At 39.7% G+C, this 14,868-nt stretch overlaps 1 protein-coding gene across 1 annotated transcript in view; it reads right to left on the bottom strand.

Moving 5' to 3' along the window:
• Dnah7 (dynein axonemal heavy chain 7) overlaps positions 1-14,868 on the bottom strand; it is a 262,532-nt gene that overhangs the window by 64,076 nt on the left and 183,588 nt on the right. The window contains 2 exon segments of the mRNA XM_052192567.1: positions 5,308-5,498; positions 9,877-10,031. Coding sequence (XP_052048527.1) covers positions 5,308-5,498; positions 9,877-10,031 — 346 coding nt within the window.

The raw sequence follows: 14,868 nt of genomic DNA, 5'->3' as shown, positions 1-14,868 counted from the left end.
CATTCCAACATGGAGAACATGTGAGTAGAAACTACTCCTAGGCCACTGATAAATGAAGGTAAGCAGTTTCTATCAAGTGTGGCCAAGAACTCAACATTTTCTTTATTGTTCATAATGTCAAAAATTATCTCCTTAGCCTTGAAAGATTTTACAATCTCAGTAACTGCCAGAAGCCATCAGAGACAGCTCAGTGCTTGCTCCTGCTGTCACTAGTTCCTTAATCAAGGGATGTGACTAGGTGCTGAGATGTGAGAGATGGCTCAGTGGTTAAGAGCACTGACTGCTCTTCCAGAGGTCCTGAGTTCAATTCCTAGCAACCACATGGTGGCTCACAACCATCTGTAATGGGGATCTGATGCCCTCTTCTGGTGTGTCTGAAGACAGTGACAGTGTACCCCCTTCATGAAATAGATAGATAGATAGATAGATAGATAGATAGATAGATAGATAGACAGACAGATGAATATGACTAGAAACAACCCATCTAAACTCAGGAGCAGCATACAACACTGCATGTTGTTGACCATTCTGTTCAAAAGGTTTACATATATAAAAAAATATATATTATATATTCTTTTTTTTTTTGTTTTGGTTTTTTGAGAAATGGTTTCTCTGTGTAGCCCTGGCTGTCCTGGAACTCACTCTGTAGACCAGGCTGGCCTCAAACTCAGAAATCCACCTGCCTCTGCCTCCCAAGTGCTGGGATCAAAGGTGTGAGTCACCACTGCCCGGCTTTACATATAGTTTATGTCACAACTTGCCTAGATCATTGCAGCAAAAATTGCAGAAAAAATTTCATCATACCTAAATCTGAGTGTTTTTCATATTAAGTCAAGAGAATAAACAAAATAGAAAAACTCAGCACGGAAGCATGGAACATTCCACAAACAGCCCAACACACACCAGCTTATTAGAAGGATTATTGGCATCATAAAGGGGTGTTGCTTTGCTTTCTACCCACCAGGATTTGATACTAGGTGGAGGGGGAAGGGGCTCTCACATGGATTTAAAGCAGGGTACATTTCAAAAACTGAAATACAGATCAACGGAATAGAATGGAGTTCTAAACATAAGCCCAGACAGCTATAACTACTGAATTTTCAACAACAAAACAAAAATACAAATTGTTGAAAACTCTATCTCTATGGCATGTGATACTTAGAAAACTGGGTGCCCACTTGGAGAAGCATGAACTAGATCCTATCTTTCACCCTGCACAAAGACTCCAAATGGATCAAAGACTTTAGGGTCAGAGCCAAAACGCTGATATCATCAGAGGAAAAGAAGGGTAAAGATTTAAGGGTATAGTCAGAGGCAACAGCTTTCTCAATAAGACTCCAGGAAATAAGAGCAGTAAGTGGTGCATGTGGCTTTATGAAATTCCTCATCATCCAGGGAAACAGCTGACTGGATGAATAGATAACCTGCAGAAGGGGAGAAAACCTTTGCCAATTATCCATCTGATAGAGGATTAATAGCTAGAATATTTCTTCTGATTTCTGCCTCATTCCAAAACAAACAAACAAACAAACAAAACAACAAGTAAACAAAGCACACAATCAGGTAAATGGGTTAATGAACTGAACAGGAAGTTCCCAAAATGAAATACAAATGGTCAGTAAACGTGAAAAACCAGCCCTCTAAGCCACCAGAGGAGAAAATCAAAATTATATTGATGTTCCATATTACTCCAGTGGAATGGCAATTATCATAACAAACAATGCATGCAGACAAGAATACAGGGGAAGGGTTCAGATGATGGTGGGGATGTAAACTATCCCAACCTCCAAGGAAATCAGTATGGAGATTTCCTTAAAAAAAAAAAAAAACTATAAAAAGAACTTCCATATGACCTGGCTATATCACTCCTGGGTATTTTTTCGAAGGACTCCCGGTCAGCTAATTACAGAGAACTGTGCACACTGATGCTTCATAAAGCACTATGCAAAACAGCTAAATTATGGAACCAACCTAGGTATCCAACCACAGAGCGATAGATCAGGAAAATGTCATGTATACATGTACTGGTATTTTTTTTTCAACCCTAAGAATAAAAGAGAAAGGAAAAGAAGGAAAGGCAAGGAGAAAGAGGAAGAGAAGGAGGAGGAAATAGAAGGGAGAAAGGGGGAGAAGAAATAAGAGGGGGAGGAGGGGGAGGGAAGGAAGGGAAGAGAATCCCTGCTTTCTGCTTCCCTGCCCCGCTCCGCACCACGACAAGTCCCAATGTGGAAAGGAAGGTCCGACCTCCAGGCCTGTCCGGGTCACAGCATGAGCCACCGCTCCTTCCCTTAAGGATGAGTGAGGGTCAATGTTATTTTTTTTTTTTTATCTCTGATTTATATAGAACCGTTGGTGGGTTTGCCTGGCTTGTAAACTGGTTCCACTGCCCAGGCACACAGGTTTCCTTTTCTTTTCTTTCAAATGGAAATATTCAGTGCGGCTACAGATGCCATAGACCCCTATTTCATCCTTGTCTTTTCAGCACAGTGCTTGAAATCTGGCTGCTGTACAGGTGACATCACATCCCCCTGCCTTTGCTGGCAAGAGACTATTCCTTCTGCAGGGGCCTGCCATTTTGCTTTTCTATGGAAACTTGCTAATGGAGGCAGGCATCAAGTGCAAAGCAGCTTCTTCTGGTACCCCTAGAAAGGTGATTCACTTCTCCCACCCAGACCTGATGCCTGCTTTGTGTTAGTGTCACCCCGCTGTTACCCCATCTTCTCAGTGCTCAGCCTGAACGTGTTAAGGTTTTGTCTTTTACTGTCTATTGTAATGGACATTGGGGGTTAAGTGCTGGCCCCCAAGACCTGGAGTCTGCACGCAGGCCCTGGGACATTGTCCGGGGGTTAATTATGATTGGTGACTAACGATGCGGATAGGCAGTAGCTGGGCGGAAGAGTCCTAGGTGGGGTTCAGGTTTCAGGAGAGAGGACTGTGAGGAGGGAGGAGAAAGAAGCTGCTGCTGTGTAATAAAAGAACAATGTTCAGGAGGGAAAAGGAAAGCTGCCCGGGGAAGCTGAGCCGTAAAACCTGTGGCCGTGTGGACTGGCCAACTGGCGTTAAGAGCATAGATAGACCATAGTGTATAGTAAGTGGTAATTTGGTGTTATTGATAGGAACCAAGATTCTAATGGCATGGAGGGTGGGCAGTCACCCAGCTATTGTGCTGCCTGAGGCATATTAAAAATATAAAGACTGTGTGTGTTTTGCATTCAGGAACATAAATGGTCTAAGGCGGGGAAGAAGCCCTGGACCAGGATCTTAAGATGTTTTACTGCATCCAGTGCCACTGGGTACAGTTTATATGGATGCAGTCATAGGTTTGGATGAGGTAGCGATCACGAAAACAAACAAAAGTGATCCTATCAACAGATTAATCCTGAAGGAGGAGTCAGTTATACGGGGCATATTCATTTTCATGCAAAAACAATATTAGCAGTATGCCTGCTTTATGCCTTCTGTTTTGCCGCACACAGACAGAAACCTATTCATTGCAAGGCTAATGATGCCGGATCTTTGAAACCAAGATTTTTGCAAATGTAGCCACATGTTCACAGAGCATTCGAAACCCTACAAACACAGCCGCAAGATTTCATTTTCATTTAGACTCCTAAGGGTGTGAGCAGCGTGGCACCCTCCCGTGGGTGCTTTTGAGAGGAAAAGGTACAAGAAAGACCCAAAATGTGAGGGCAAGAAGACACATTTAAATATGTAAATGAAAGTAAGTAACTACCTCACCAAGCTTCCTGATCCCCATTTAATCAATCCCAGCAATTAAAATAATGGAGCAATAAAACACTCTGGGGATCATAGGGATTTCAGTGCTGAACCTTACCCAGATCTGTGGCCTCCCCGCCGCGTCTTACGGCTTCTGTCATAACCAGTTATTATCCAACCAAGGGCTGTTTGCGCTCTATGTGAGACTTCCATGTGCTTTACTGGAAAGTAGAAAGGGTTGTTTTCCATCCTGTTTATTAATCTTTTTCTTAACACAGCCTTGGGATTTTATTTCCTCGTGTTTTATTCTTTTTCTCCTTATGTTGAAAAGTTAAATAGTCATGCTAATGGTTAACATTCATATAAACTCAATCCACTAGGCCTCATCCAGAGATTTTATGGAAGCTAACTTATTCAGAATTTTACTTCACTCAATGACATGGTAACTTTTATTATGATCATTTACAAATGAGGGGACCGATGCACAGGGACGTTGAACAGTGTGGCCACGTCTGTGATAGCGCAAATCTACATCCTTAACTATGTGAGTCTCTTTCCTAATGAGGAGAGAGATACCAGGTGGGTTGGGTTGGTTTTTATTTTTTCCTTTGTTTTGTTTTGTTTGTTTGGTTGGTTGGTTTTGAGTACTTAAATAACAGTGTGTTTAGCTAATTAAAAACAGTGGCCACAGCATTTCCATTGTGTTTTCAAAACCAAGCTGGACCATCACACACTAACATCCATCTCCTCTAGACCTCTTAGCTGTCTTCATCAGTCCATGTGTGTACTTTGAGGTTCCAAAACACACTGTGGCCACCACCATGCCCACTGCTCATGGCCCACACAGTACACTCACTGTGCACACACACTGCTGTGCGTGTGCACAGTGTGAACCCCTTGAGAGCAGGTATCATGCTCACCTATCATGGATGGAATGATTGTCCCAACATTCTCTGCCATCTGCTGTTCAGTGGAGGTGCCGTATTAAGTATTTTTAATAATAATAATAAAAAGATCTGCGTACACTGGACAGATATTTTTTCCTAAATGTAGTTTAACAAATCAGAATAACACGGTAAATAAACTCACTCTCAAACATTGAGTGACAACCAGGGTTGAGAATAAAGGAGTTAAAATAGACTATGTAAAGCCCCTAACCCCAGGAGCCCAGCCTTAGATCAATGTTACAGTCATTTTAATCTTTGCATAACATGCTAACGTTACCCTTTAAAGGAATTTCCAGTATTAAAAAAAAAAAAACACTGATCATTCCTTTAAATAATTTTGCAAAATCAGAAAGCAGCAGCCTTCCTCTGAGAAAGGGTGGAATCCTGTTTCTAAGTGTCCACTCCAATAGGGAGCATATCGTCTACTACAAAGCAAGTATGTTGGCACATGACACCTGTGAAATCGTCCAAGGATGACTGTGCAGATTAGATTCCGGTGGCTGTTCTTTCCAGCACATAATTTCAGGAAGTAGAGAGGGCAAATTTCAGCTGTCTTAGGAAGACCTGGTCCTCTTAGGTCTGAGTAGGGAAATAGGATCAGAGTTCAGGAGATGTGATAAGGGAAACTGAGGTACTGATGTACCTTCACTGATGTCTCTGGGAGATAGTGCGGGTTCCTCAGCTTGGTTGTGATGTAGAAGCGGAAGTCCGGGGCATACTCGATTGTAGAGTCTCCAAGCCGAATACATGTGCTGCCACCCTGCTTGAAGGTCTGCTTCAACAAAAGAGGCTCTAGAATCGGGTCCAGTTCTTCTCCCACATTTTCTAGCAACACTAAAGGCAGAAGAAAAAAAATATTCCATCATGCTTAAAATATTGACTACAGTTTCCAGTGCCCCAGCTCTTTCATCCCTCCAGATTGTTTCTGTCCCAGTAGCTGCCTATAATGTTGCTTTCATCTTCTGTGAGTACAGAGAAATGATGTCATAACAACACTGCCTGCTGCGGGAAGGATCGAGTAGGTCTACACGGCCTCACCACTTGCTTCTACACCCGTTAGCCAACCAGCCTGGCTTGATGGTCTCCACCTGAGACTAACTGTATCTAGGCATGATGGCAAATGCATGCATGAGCAAATGCATTTTGGGGAGCTATTTCAGTGTTCACTGCATTTTTATTACAAAAATAACTCATACATATTATAGAACATCAGGAAATTATGAAGAAGAAATTGGGCCACTATCTCTAATCGGATTTTCTTTATCTTTCTCTCTTCCTTTAAATAGCTTAGGTTGACATATGTAAGTTGATAGAAAATGATGCGAAACTTCATATAACATAATTATCTAATGAATAATTCTCAGTTGAATTTTTCTATCAATTTCTCTACACATGCTAAAGATGAAACAAATATCAATTTCTGTCCTAATTATTTTGCATGACATTTAACAAAATAATCCTGTATTATTAAAATTAACAAACATATTACTGTCATCTTTTAACCAGTGGTGTGTTTTTGATATTATTATATTTGGATATTTTTCTATTTTAAGGCATAAGTATGACTCTAAGCAAAACTTAGCATTTCAGAATATTTTCTTTGGATGTCATTCTAGAAAGAACCAGAGACAGATGACCCCTAACAGTATTAAACTCCTAGTGCATTTTCTAAGTTAAAGTGTTACATGATGGTGCTTAAACTTCTGACATAGGCAATTGTCAATTCACATACCTGGTAAGTGTCCCTTGAAGGAATGGGGATAATCCCGGGTGGAAAGAGTGGCCTCAGGATTGAGGGACTGGTAGATGTTTGCATTGCACATGCAGACATATTCTTTCCTCCCCTGGTTACTATGACTGAATGAATTTCTACATCTACCTCCCTACCCATTCTTCCACTGCTGGGATCCTGGCCAACAGAGACACAGAAGGTAACTTTTAAGAACTCGTTTTCACTTTCTGCTCAGTTATTTTTATAGTTAAATAAAATGAATATACCATAATGAATAACTAACTAATTTTCCATTGTCTAAGTTATTCTTTTCCCACCATTATTAGTGACACGGTGAATGTTGTTTTCCCTAAAAGTCTGTTCCTGATCCTGTTCATGCTGGTTCTAGAAGTGAATGCACAGTCAATTTTTTGAGACACTTTATGTCACATTACAAACTACTTTCCTGAAAAGCTGTGAGACATCTGAGCTGCAGGAGGGCGGTCACTTCATTGCTGGCAGACCTATCTGTACAAAGCTTGATACAAAGCAGGGGAGGGGGGATGCTGACAGTCAAGATAGGAAAAATTAGCAAGGCCTCGATAAGACCATATCTCTTACCATTTCAATGGAGAGTGCCAATGGTCTGTGTAGATTAACTTCTTCTCGGCAGTGTTTAATTATATATATATATACTTTATTGATTGATAGAAAATGCAGGTACACCTAGACTTTCAATATCATTGGTTGTTGAACTTTTGAAATCACAGACTTTTAAAATATTTTAATAAAGTGGGTCTTATTTTAAAACTCAATACAACAAAAGAAGAGAGTGAGACACGACTCTCTTTGAAGTAGAGGCAGATGGATGAAGCTGGCAAAGCCCTCTGCATTTCCACCCAGGCTGCCTGTGAAGACTAAGAGATTTAAAGCCTCTGACCTTGGATAGGCCAGCAACTAAAGATAACTTCTCAAGCAGAAGGAGCTTTAACCACTCTTTTTTTTTTCAAACTTTTACTGAATGGTTAAATATATAGATTAGAGCTTGCCACCTTTCTATGAGAATTTAAATCTTTTATTCCTTTCTGAGGTTCAATGTTAGAAGACATGGTTAAAAAAACAAAAAACAAAAAACAAAAAACAAAAAAAAACAAAAAACATTAGCCAGAGGCAGAAGACCTAGGAGTTGTGGCCAGCATTCTCCTCATGGGACATGCACTCCTAGCTAAACCATTGAGCTTTCTCTAATATTTCACCTACCTTCTTAATAAATGACATGATAAGAGCTACGGTGGGAGTCCAACTTTTGTTGATGAAACTCAGCATAAGAAAACACAGAAGCCCATTTAAATCCAGTGCACAGTGTATAAGAAACAAGTGTACGGGTTTGTGCAATGTTGCTCACCCCACCCGTACACTGTCACCTACAATCTTTTGTTCTCTCCTGTTGCATCTCACTGATGGATGCTTAGGATACCCAAAGTAGTCTTTCTCTCCCACGATTAGGACACTTAATTTTAAAAGCATTAGATAGTTCACCTCTATTGCCTGCCCTATAATTATGGAATTTAAGCATCAAAGTCTATAACTGAGATTTTAAAAAATGTCAAGAATGCCAGGCAGATGGTAGGCACTCCATCGTCTTACTTTTATCATACTAAATATTTTAACATTTACATTAAATGATTTCAATCGCTTGAAGAAATTGAAGTGACAATTCTGTCTAGAAATTCTCTCTGATTTTTTTTTCTGAATCCACACAGAGCATCATCTATGGCTTTCTCATTGTGTTTTAAAATATAGAAGTAAGCCACTTATCACATTCTGAAAGACTGTGATAAAGTCCCAGGTGTGCTCCCCAGTAATTAAAAAAAGCCAACACAAGCTATACCACCAACAAAAACCTATGGACTGAGCAGTCATCGGACACTAATTATACGATAAATAATAAGTAATTTCTCCCTCACACTACACAGCTAATGTGCAGGTGAGGAAACTGAGTTATTGAATTAAATACTGAATGGCAAAGGCAGAAATCCAGACCCAAGGGGCCAACCCAGAATAGCACTCTAAGAGATACTCGGTTCACTGGTCCTTGCGTGAGGGATTCTCGCGTCTGTCTTTATTACATCAATACACGAATGATTCTGACATCGCACAAGCAATATAGTTGAAGAGTAGCAATCAAGTTCCCTTTTTGTGGAGCTCCTACATCACCCACAATACTTTACATACAAGTTGATCCACGTCATACTGAAGTGACTACAAATAATGTACTGTACACTGTTCTAACAAGTTAGAAAGACTTTGAATATTTTACCGTATAAAATGATGTTTGAGGATATAAACATGTTTTCCAACATTTGACAGAATGTACATGAATGAGCACTGCATGGCATACCATAAATGTGTACATTTATGTGCCAACTTAATGTGAATTGAAAATAGTTTAAAGCTCAAAAACAGCATAGAATGAAATACCATGTGTGTGTTTGCATGTCTGTGGACAAAGTCTTAGAAATAAGTTTAGAGTTTTTTCATTTCATGCTTACACTAAAATCCTAAAATTATAATTAAAACTTGAACACAAGCTTATTGCTAACAAATAAACATAGATACTATGTGACTGCCAGCATGCTTGTTATGTCTCTGAGCTATATGGTTCTCACAGCAAGCGGGACCTGAGGAATTTCTCTTGGAGTCACATGTGCTATGGTTTCATAAGTGCTTGTCTTTATTTGGCTAAGTTTGATAACTTACACAGATTTCAAATAGGACCCAATTAGTGCAGACCGAAAGCATCCTGCATTTTGTGTTGGCAAGTGTGCCACCTGCATAAGACCTTGATTAAAAACAATTCTTGTCATTTTTCTGATCTCTCCATTGCGAATGCCAGATAACAGTTAGGCAGGCAAAATCTGCTCAATTTCCCTGGCGCTTTTGTAGCATAATTCAAGAAGAAACAGAAAATGAAGCCAACTGTTGTATTAAAGTATGATTGGCATAGCAGTATCAAGTGGGCTTTTTAAACTGTAGAAGATTAATAATGAAAACTGAAGAAAAGCAGATAGACAAAAATTAAAACAGCCAACTTAGAGTCAGCCCCACAGCTGCACTTTATAACTTCTCGTCTTCTAGAGGTTCACTGGGAGGTCCTCGCTTGATTATTAATAAATACTGAGGGTTCAGCAAGGTCGTCATCTAATAACAAACCTGACAAGCCAGATGGGAGTGGGGCACACCATTAACCCCAACACTCAGGAGGCAGAGGAAAGTGGATCTTCCAGTTCAAGGCCAGCCTGCTCTACAGTTCTAGGACAGCCAAAGCTACACAGAGACACCCTGTGTTGAAAAAGCCACAAAAAAACAAAACAAAACAAAAGCAAAACAAACAAAACAGCAGGCCTGACACAGATGTTTTCAAAACACAGCTGCAAGGCGTGTGCTCATTGTGCCCTGTCTGGGCATTCCCACACCTGCACTTGTTACTCATCTACATACCAGGAGTTCCAAACTGGATACAGTTTTCCAAAGTCCTGACATAGTCAGGGTCACTTAGTTTAATGAGCTGAAGACTATTGGTTTTCTCCATGTTCTTGATCCACTTATTAGCCTGACCTTGAGGGTCTATCATCAGAGGCCACCTTCTTGCATTCCTGAAACAGAGAAGAGAGATAATTCTGGTCAGACCATAATTAGGCTCACATGACTCTAAGTTTAGCCTTTGTTAGTAATGTTTTACTCCCCCAGGCGATGGAAAATGATGTTCTTGACGCAGGGACATTTAGTCTGAGCAAACTGACAGAAAAACTGCCAAGGCCATCTCACAAAGTTATGAGGAATCCTTTAACTCCTTTTGGAATACTACAGTCTCTAAATTTTAAATCACATGCTATGTAATATTTGCAGTTCTTACAAAATATGCTACAATGAAACGCTACTTTCTACCTAGGCTTTGCTATCAATAAATCCCGTGACCTGATCAGGTTAGTTCATTTCCTGAGCTTCTAAGTGTTTCTGTGTGTTGATGTTTGTGTAAGAGAAAGAAAAAATTGATTCATTCCTAGTCTGTGTGTCTGTCTCTCTCCCTGTCTCCCTCTCTCTCTCTCCCTGCCACACCTGCCTCTTCCAGCCCCAGTCTCCCTCCCCTCATCTCCCTCTCTCCTCTTCCCATCTTCCTCTCTCTCCCGCATCTTATCCCTCATCCCTCTCTTTCCCTCTCCCATCTTTAGTAGAGTTATAATGATTTAAGAAAAGTGAACAGCATAGCTTTCTATCATCACACTTCCATAGTAGTTATGAACACTGTAGGGTTATAACCACAGACCCATCTTTGTTTCAAACACTTACACATATGTCATCTATGTAGCTCATTGTACACCTGACGCGTGATTGTGAGCTTCCTAAGCGCAGCAATGAACTCTCTGAAGGTCGAGGTTCACGCCACGGAAAAACTCTACCTGCTGATTTATTCCCACTGAAAAGTGCCCAGAGCAAGAGCGGCAGCCGTCAGGACTCAATTATGTGTAGAACTGGGGAACCAGAAGTTATCCAGCATCTGCTACCTTCTGGAGAGATGCAGCCATGTAGCCTCCTGCTCTGTGTGAAATGTGATCAGCCCTTAGTGCTTTAATAAACACTGGCCAGAACTGTGGCCAATTTCTTTTAAGCGGGACTATAGAAAAATTCATGGAGAACGATAGAAGGGTAGTAGGGGAAAATGGAAGAGGATTGAGCGCAAGAAGATAGGAATGGAACAGGAGAGTATTAAATTCACTCTTATAATAATATGAATTTAGAATGTCATTGGATAATTTATCTCCAAAAATTGAAAGTAACCAGACCAAAGATTAGTATTATATCTTAGATACAAGCAAATAAGAAGAGAACTGTATGCTTCAGAAAATGAAGGGATATGAAAGTAAATTATAAAAAAATAAAATTGTAAGCATGTAAAGATTTTCAGCTTGTCACATTTTAGAAATATTTTTAAGTTCTAAAAAACATGTGTTAAGTGGCATTGAGACTTCTCAGGAGAAGCTGAGCAACTTCTTCCTCGTTCTGCTTGTCCCCTCCCCAGTTATTTTAGCCATGATAATCAGGCTCATGCTGTTTCTTTGTCCAAAATAAACTTCTTCCCAATCTTTTCATAGCTAAATTCCACTCACATTTCAAGGTCAGTTCAAAAACCTACATAGACAACAAAGCCTTTCCAGATCTCTTTTCTCTTGGAATCTCCTCAGCAGTTCGTCCTCATTCCATTTAAGGGACTTTCACAGAGTGGTGAGATTCTATCATTTCTTAACTACATCATCCAACTAAATTGTGTAGTCCTTTGAGGGATGGATACATGCTAATTCTTAGTTTTCATTTTATATCTGATAAATTTTAATATGGTTATATTTAATAATATTAACTTAAAACAGCAAAAATATCTGGCAAACAATACAAAAAATTTAATTATTCAAAAATTTACATTTTCTACATAGTTGTCTCTACAGAGAAAACATGGTTCATTGAACAGTATTTGAAAAGGACTTGGTAATACTGACCAGGACATGCCTATTTAATCCTGCCTCTTCCATTGATTACCTATGGCACGACCCTCAATAAAGCCCTGTTCAAATTACAAATTTCAACTACTTTCAGATTTTAAGAAATGAATAAAAGGGCCAATGAATGACAAAAAATGTAGTAATAATCAGTAGAAGGCTATGACTAACCTGGATTTTCTCCCTTTTACTGTCTGAATTAATAAAGTCACTTTATAGCAGCCATAGGGTTGAAGTGGGGATCTCTCTCAAAGTGGAGAATGAGAAAATGCCCATGTATCAGCCAGTCAGCATAGGGGTGAGACTGGAGGCAGGGGAGGGGAGGGACAAGAGCTTATACCCTTCCCTCAAATTTAGTCGGGTGATATAGTTAAGAAATGATAGAGTTCAGACACTATTGTGGATTCCAAGAAGTACTTGCTGTCAGGAGCCTGATATAGCTGTCTCCTGAGAGGCTCTGCCAGTATCTGATAAATACAGAGATGGACACTCTCAGGCAACCACTGGACTGAGCACAAGGTCCCCAAAGGAGGAGCTAAAGTAAGGACCGAAGGAGCTGAAGGAGCTTGCAACCCTGTAGGAGGAGCAACATTATGAACCAACCTGTACCCCCAGAGCTCCCAGGGGCTAAATCACCAACCAAAGAGTTCACATGAAGTGATCCATGGCTCCAGCTGCATATGTAGCCGAGGATGGCCTTGTTGCACATCAAAGGGAGGAGAGGCCCTTGGTCCTGAGAAGGCTGGATACCCCAGTGTAGGGGAATGCCAGGACAGGGAAGCAGGAGTGTGTGGGTTGGTGAGCAGGGGGAGGGATGAGATAGGGGGTTTTTGGAAGGGAAACCAGGAAAGGAGTTAACATTTGAAATGTAAATAAAGAAAATATCTCATAAAAAAGGGAAAAAAGATAGAGTTGCTAGAATGGGATATCAGCATTCTGTGAAAGTAACATAAATGTAATGACGATGAAATTGCTAAAGGGATTCTGAAAGAAAAGAAATCTGTTTGCTGTTCTCTCTCTGTCTCTCTGTCTCTCTAACACACACACACACACACACACACACACACACACACTAAGGCTTAGAACTATTACATAAATCTGGGTCCCAGACTAGCCTCTGGCTAGTGTGCTCAGAAGCAGACCCAAAAAGCCTGCCAAAGCCTTTTAAGTCTGAGCTACTGCTGGAGAGCATCGTAACTAGAAGATAGATATTAATTGACTTGTCTGACTCATAAAACCAAACTCAGTCTTGCCCAGAAAATTTTAGCAAGACCCAGGTTTTCACAATCAGAAGGACTAGAAAAGGCTACTTAGTATGCAAAGAACCAGAATGCATTTTCTTCCCAGAGGTATAAAGACATTGAATCAACCGGACACAGAAACAGCCGTGAGCAGCTGGTAAGTACAACTATTCTTGAGGAAATGAGGGTAAATATGGTTTAAGCAAATGGAGAAACAAGATTTCAGAACTGAAAAACATAATGTCTGAAATAAAGATTCTACTGTGGGTTGCGTAGTATAAAAGGAGATGACAGACCTATTATATCCACATATTTCCAGATAGATGAACATAAAATGAGCAAAACCAAACAAGGAAGAAAAGAAGACTGGGGGAAAATAGTGACTCAGAGATTTGTTAGATAACATCTGAATTCTGAACATCTTTGCCCCAAATGCAGAGGCACCCACATTTGTAAAAGAAACATTATTAAAGCTCAAATCACACATCAAACCCCACACAATAATAGTGGGGAACTTCCAAACCCCACTCTCATCACTGAAACAAAAACTAAACAGAGAAACGATTAAACTAACTAAAGTTATGAACCAAATGGATCTAACAGATATTTACAGAACCTTTCACCCCAAAACATATGAATATACCATCTTCTCAGCACCTCACAGAACATTCCCTGAAATTGATCATACAATTGGGCATAAAGCAAACCTCAACAGATATAAGAAGATGGAAATAACACACTGCATCTTATCAGATCACCATCAATTAAGGCCAGACTTCAAAAACAACAGAAACAACAGAAAGTCCACAAACTCAAGAAAACTAAATAACACTGAACTAAATTGATCACTTGGTCATGAAAGAAATAAATTAAGGACTTTCTAGAACTCAATGAAAATGAAGGCACAACTTACCCAAACTTATTGGATACAATAAAAGCAGCACTAAGAGGAAAGTTACTAGCATGAAAGGCCTTCAGAAAGAAATTGGAGTGATCTCATACTAGCAACTTAATAGCACACTTGAAAGCTCTAGAACAAAAACAAACAAACAAACAAACAAACAAAAACCCAAACACACACAAGATGGCAGGAAATACTCAAACTTAGGACTGAAATCAATCAATTAGAAACAAAGAGAATAATACAAGGAATCAATAAAATCTGGTTCTTAGAGAAAATCAACAAGATAGAGAAGCCCTTAGCCAAATTAACTAAAAGGCAGAGAGACGGTAACCAAATTAAAAAACAAATCAGAAATAAAAAGGGAGACCTAACAACAGAAACTAAGGAAATGAAAAAAATCATTAGGTCTTACTTCAAAAGCCTGTATCCCACAAAACTGAATAATCTAAACAAAATGGATGATTCTTCTAGACAAATACTACTTAACCAAAGTTAAATCATGATCAGGTAAACTATCTAAAAAGTCATATAACCCTTAAGGAAAATAGAAGCAGTTATTAACAGTCTCCAAACCAAAAAAATTGGCCAGGGCCAGATGGTCTTAATGCAGAATTTTCCCAGATATTCAAGGAAGAGCTAATATCAATACTCCTCAAACTATTCCACAAATGGGAAACAGAAAGAACACTGCTAAATTCATTTTATGAGGCCACAGTTATTCTGATACCTAAACCACATAGACTCAACAAAGAATTTCATAACAAGTTCCCTTACAAACATTGATACAAAAATACTC

The sequence above is a fragment of the Apodemus sylvaticus genome, chromosome 9 (genome assembly GCF_947179515.1).
Source record: "Apodemus sylvaticus chromosome 9, mApoSyl1.1, whole genome shotgun sequence".
Lineage (NCBI taxonomy): Eukaryota > Metazoa > Chordata > Mammalia > Rodentia > Muridae > Apodemus > Apodemus sylvaticus.
This window is presented reverse-complemented; position numbering and strand designations above follow the sequence as displayed.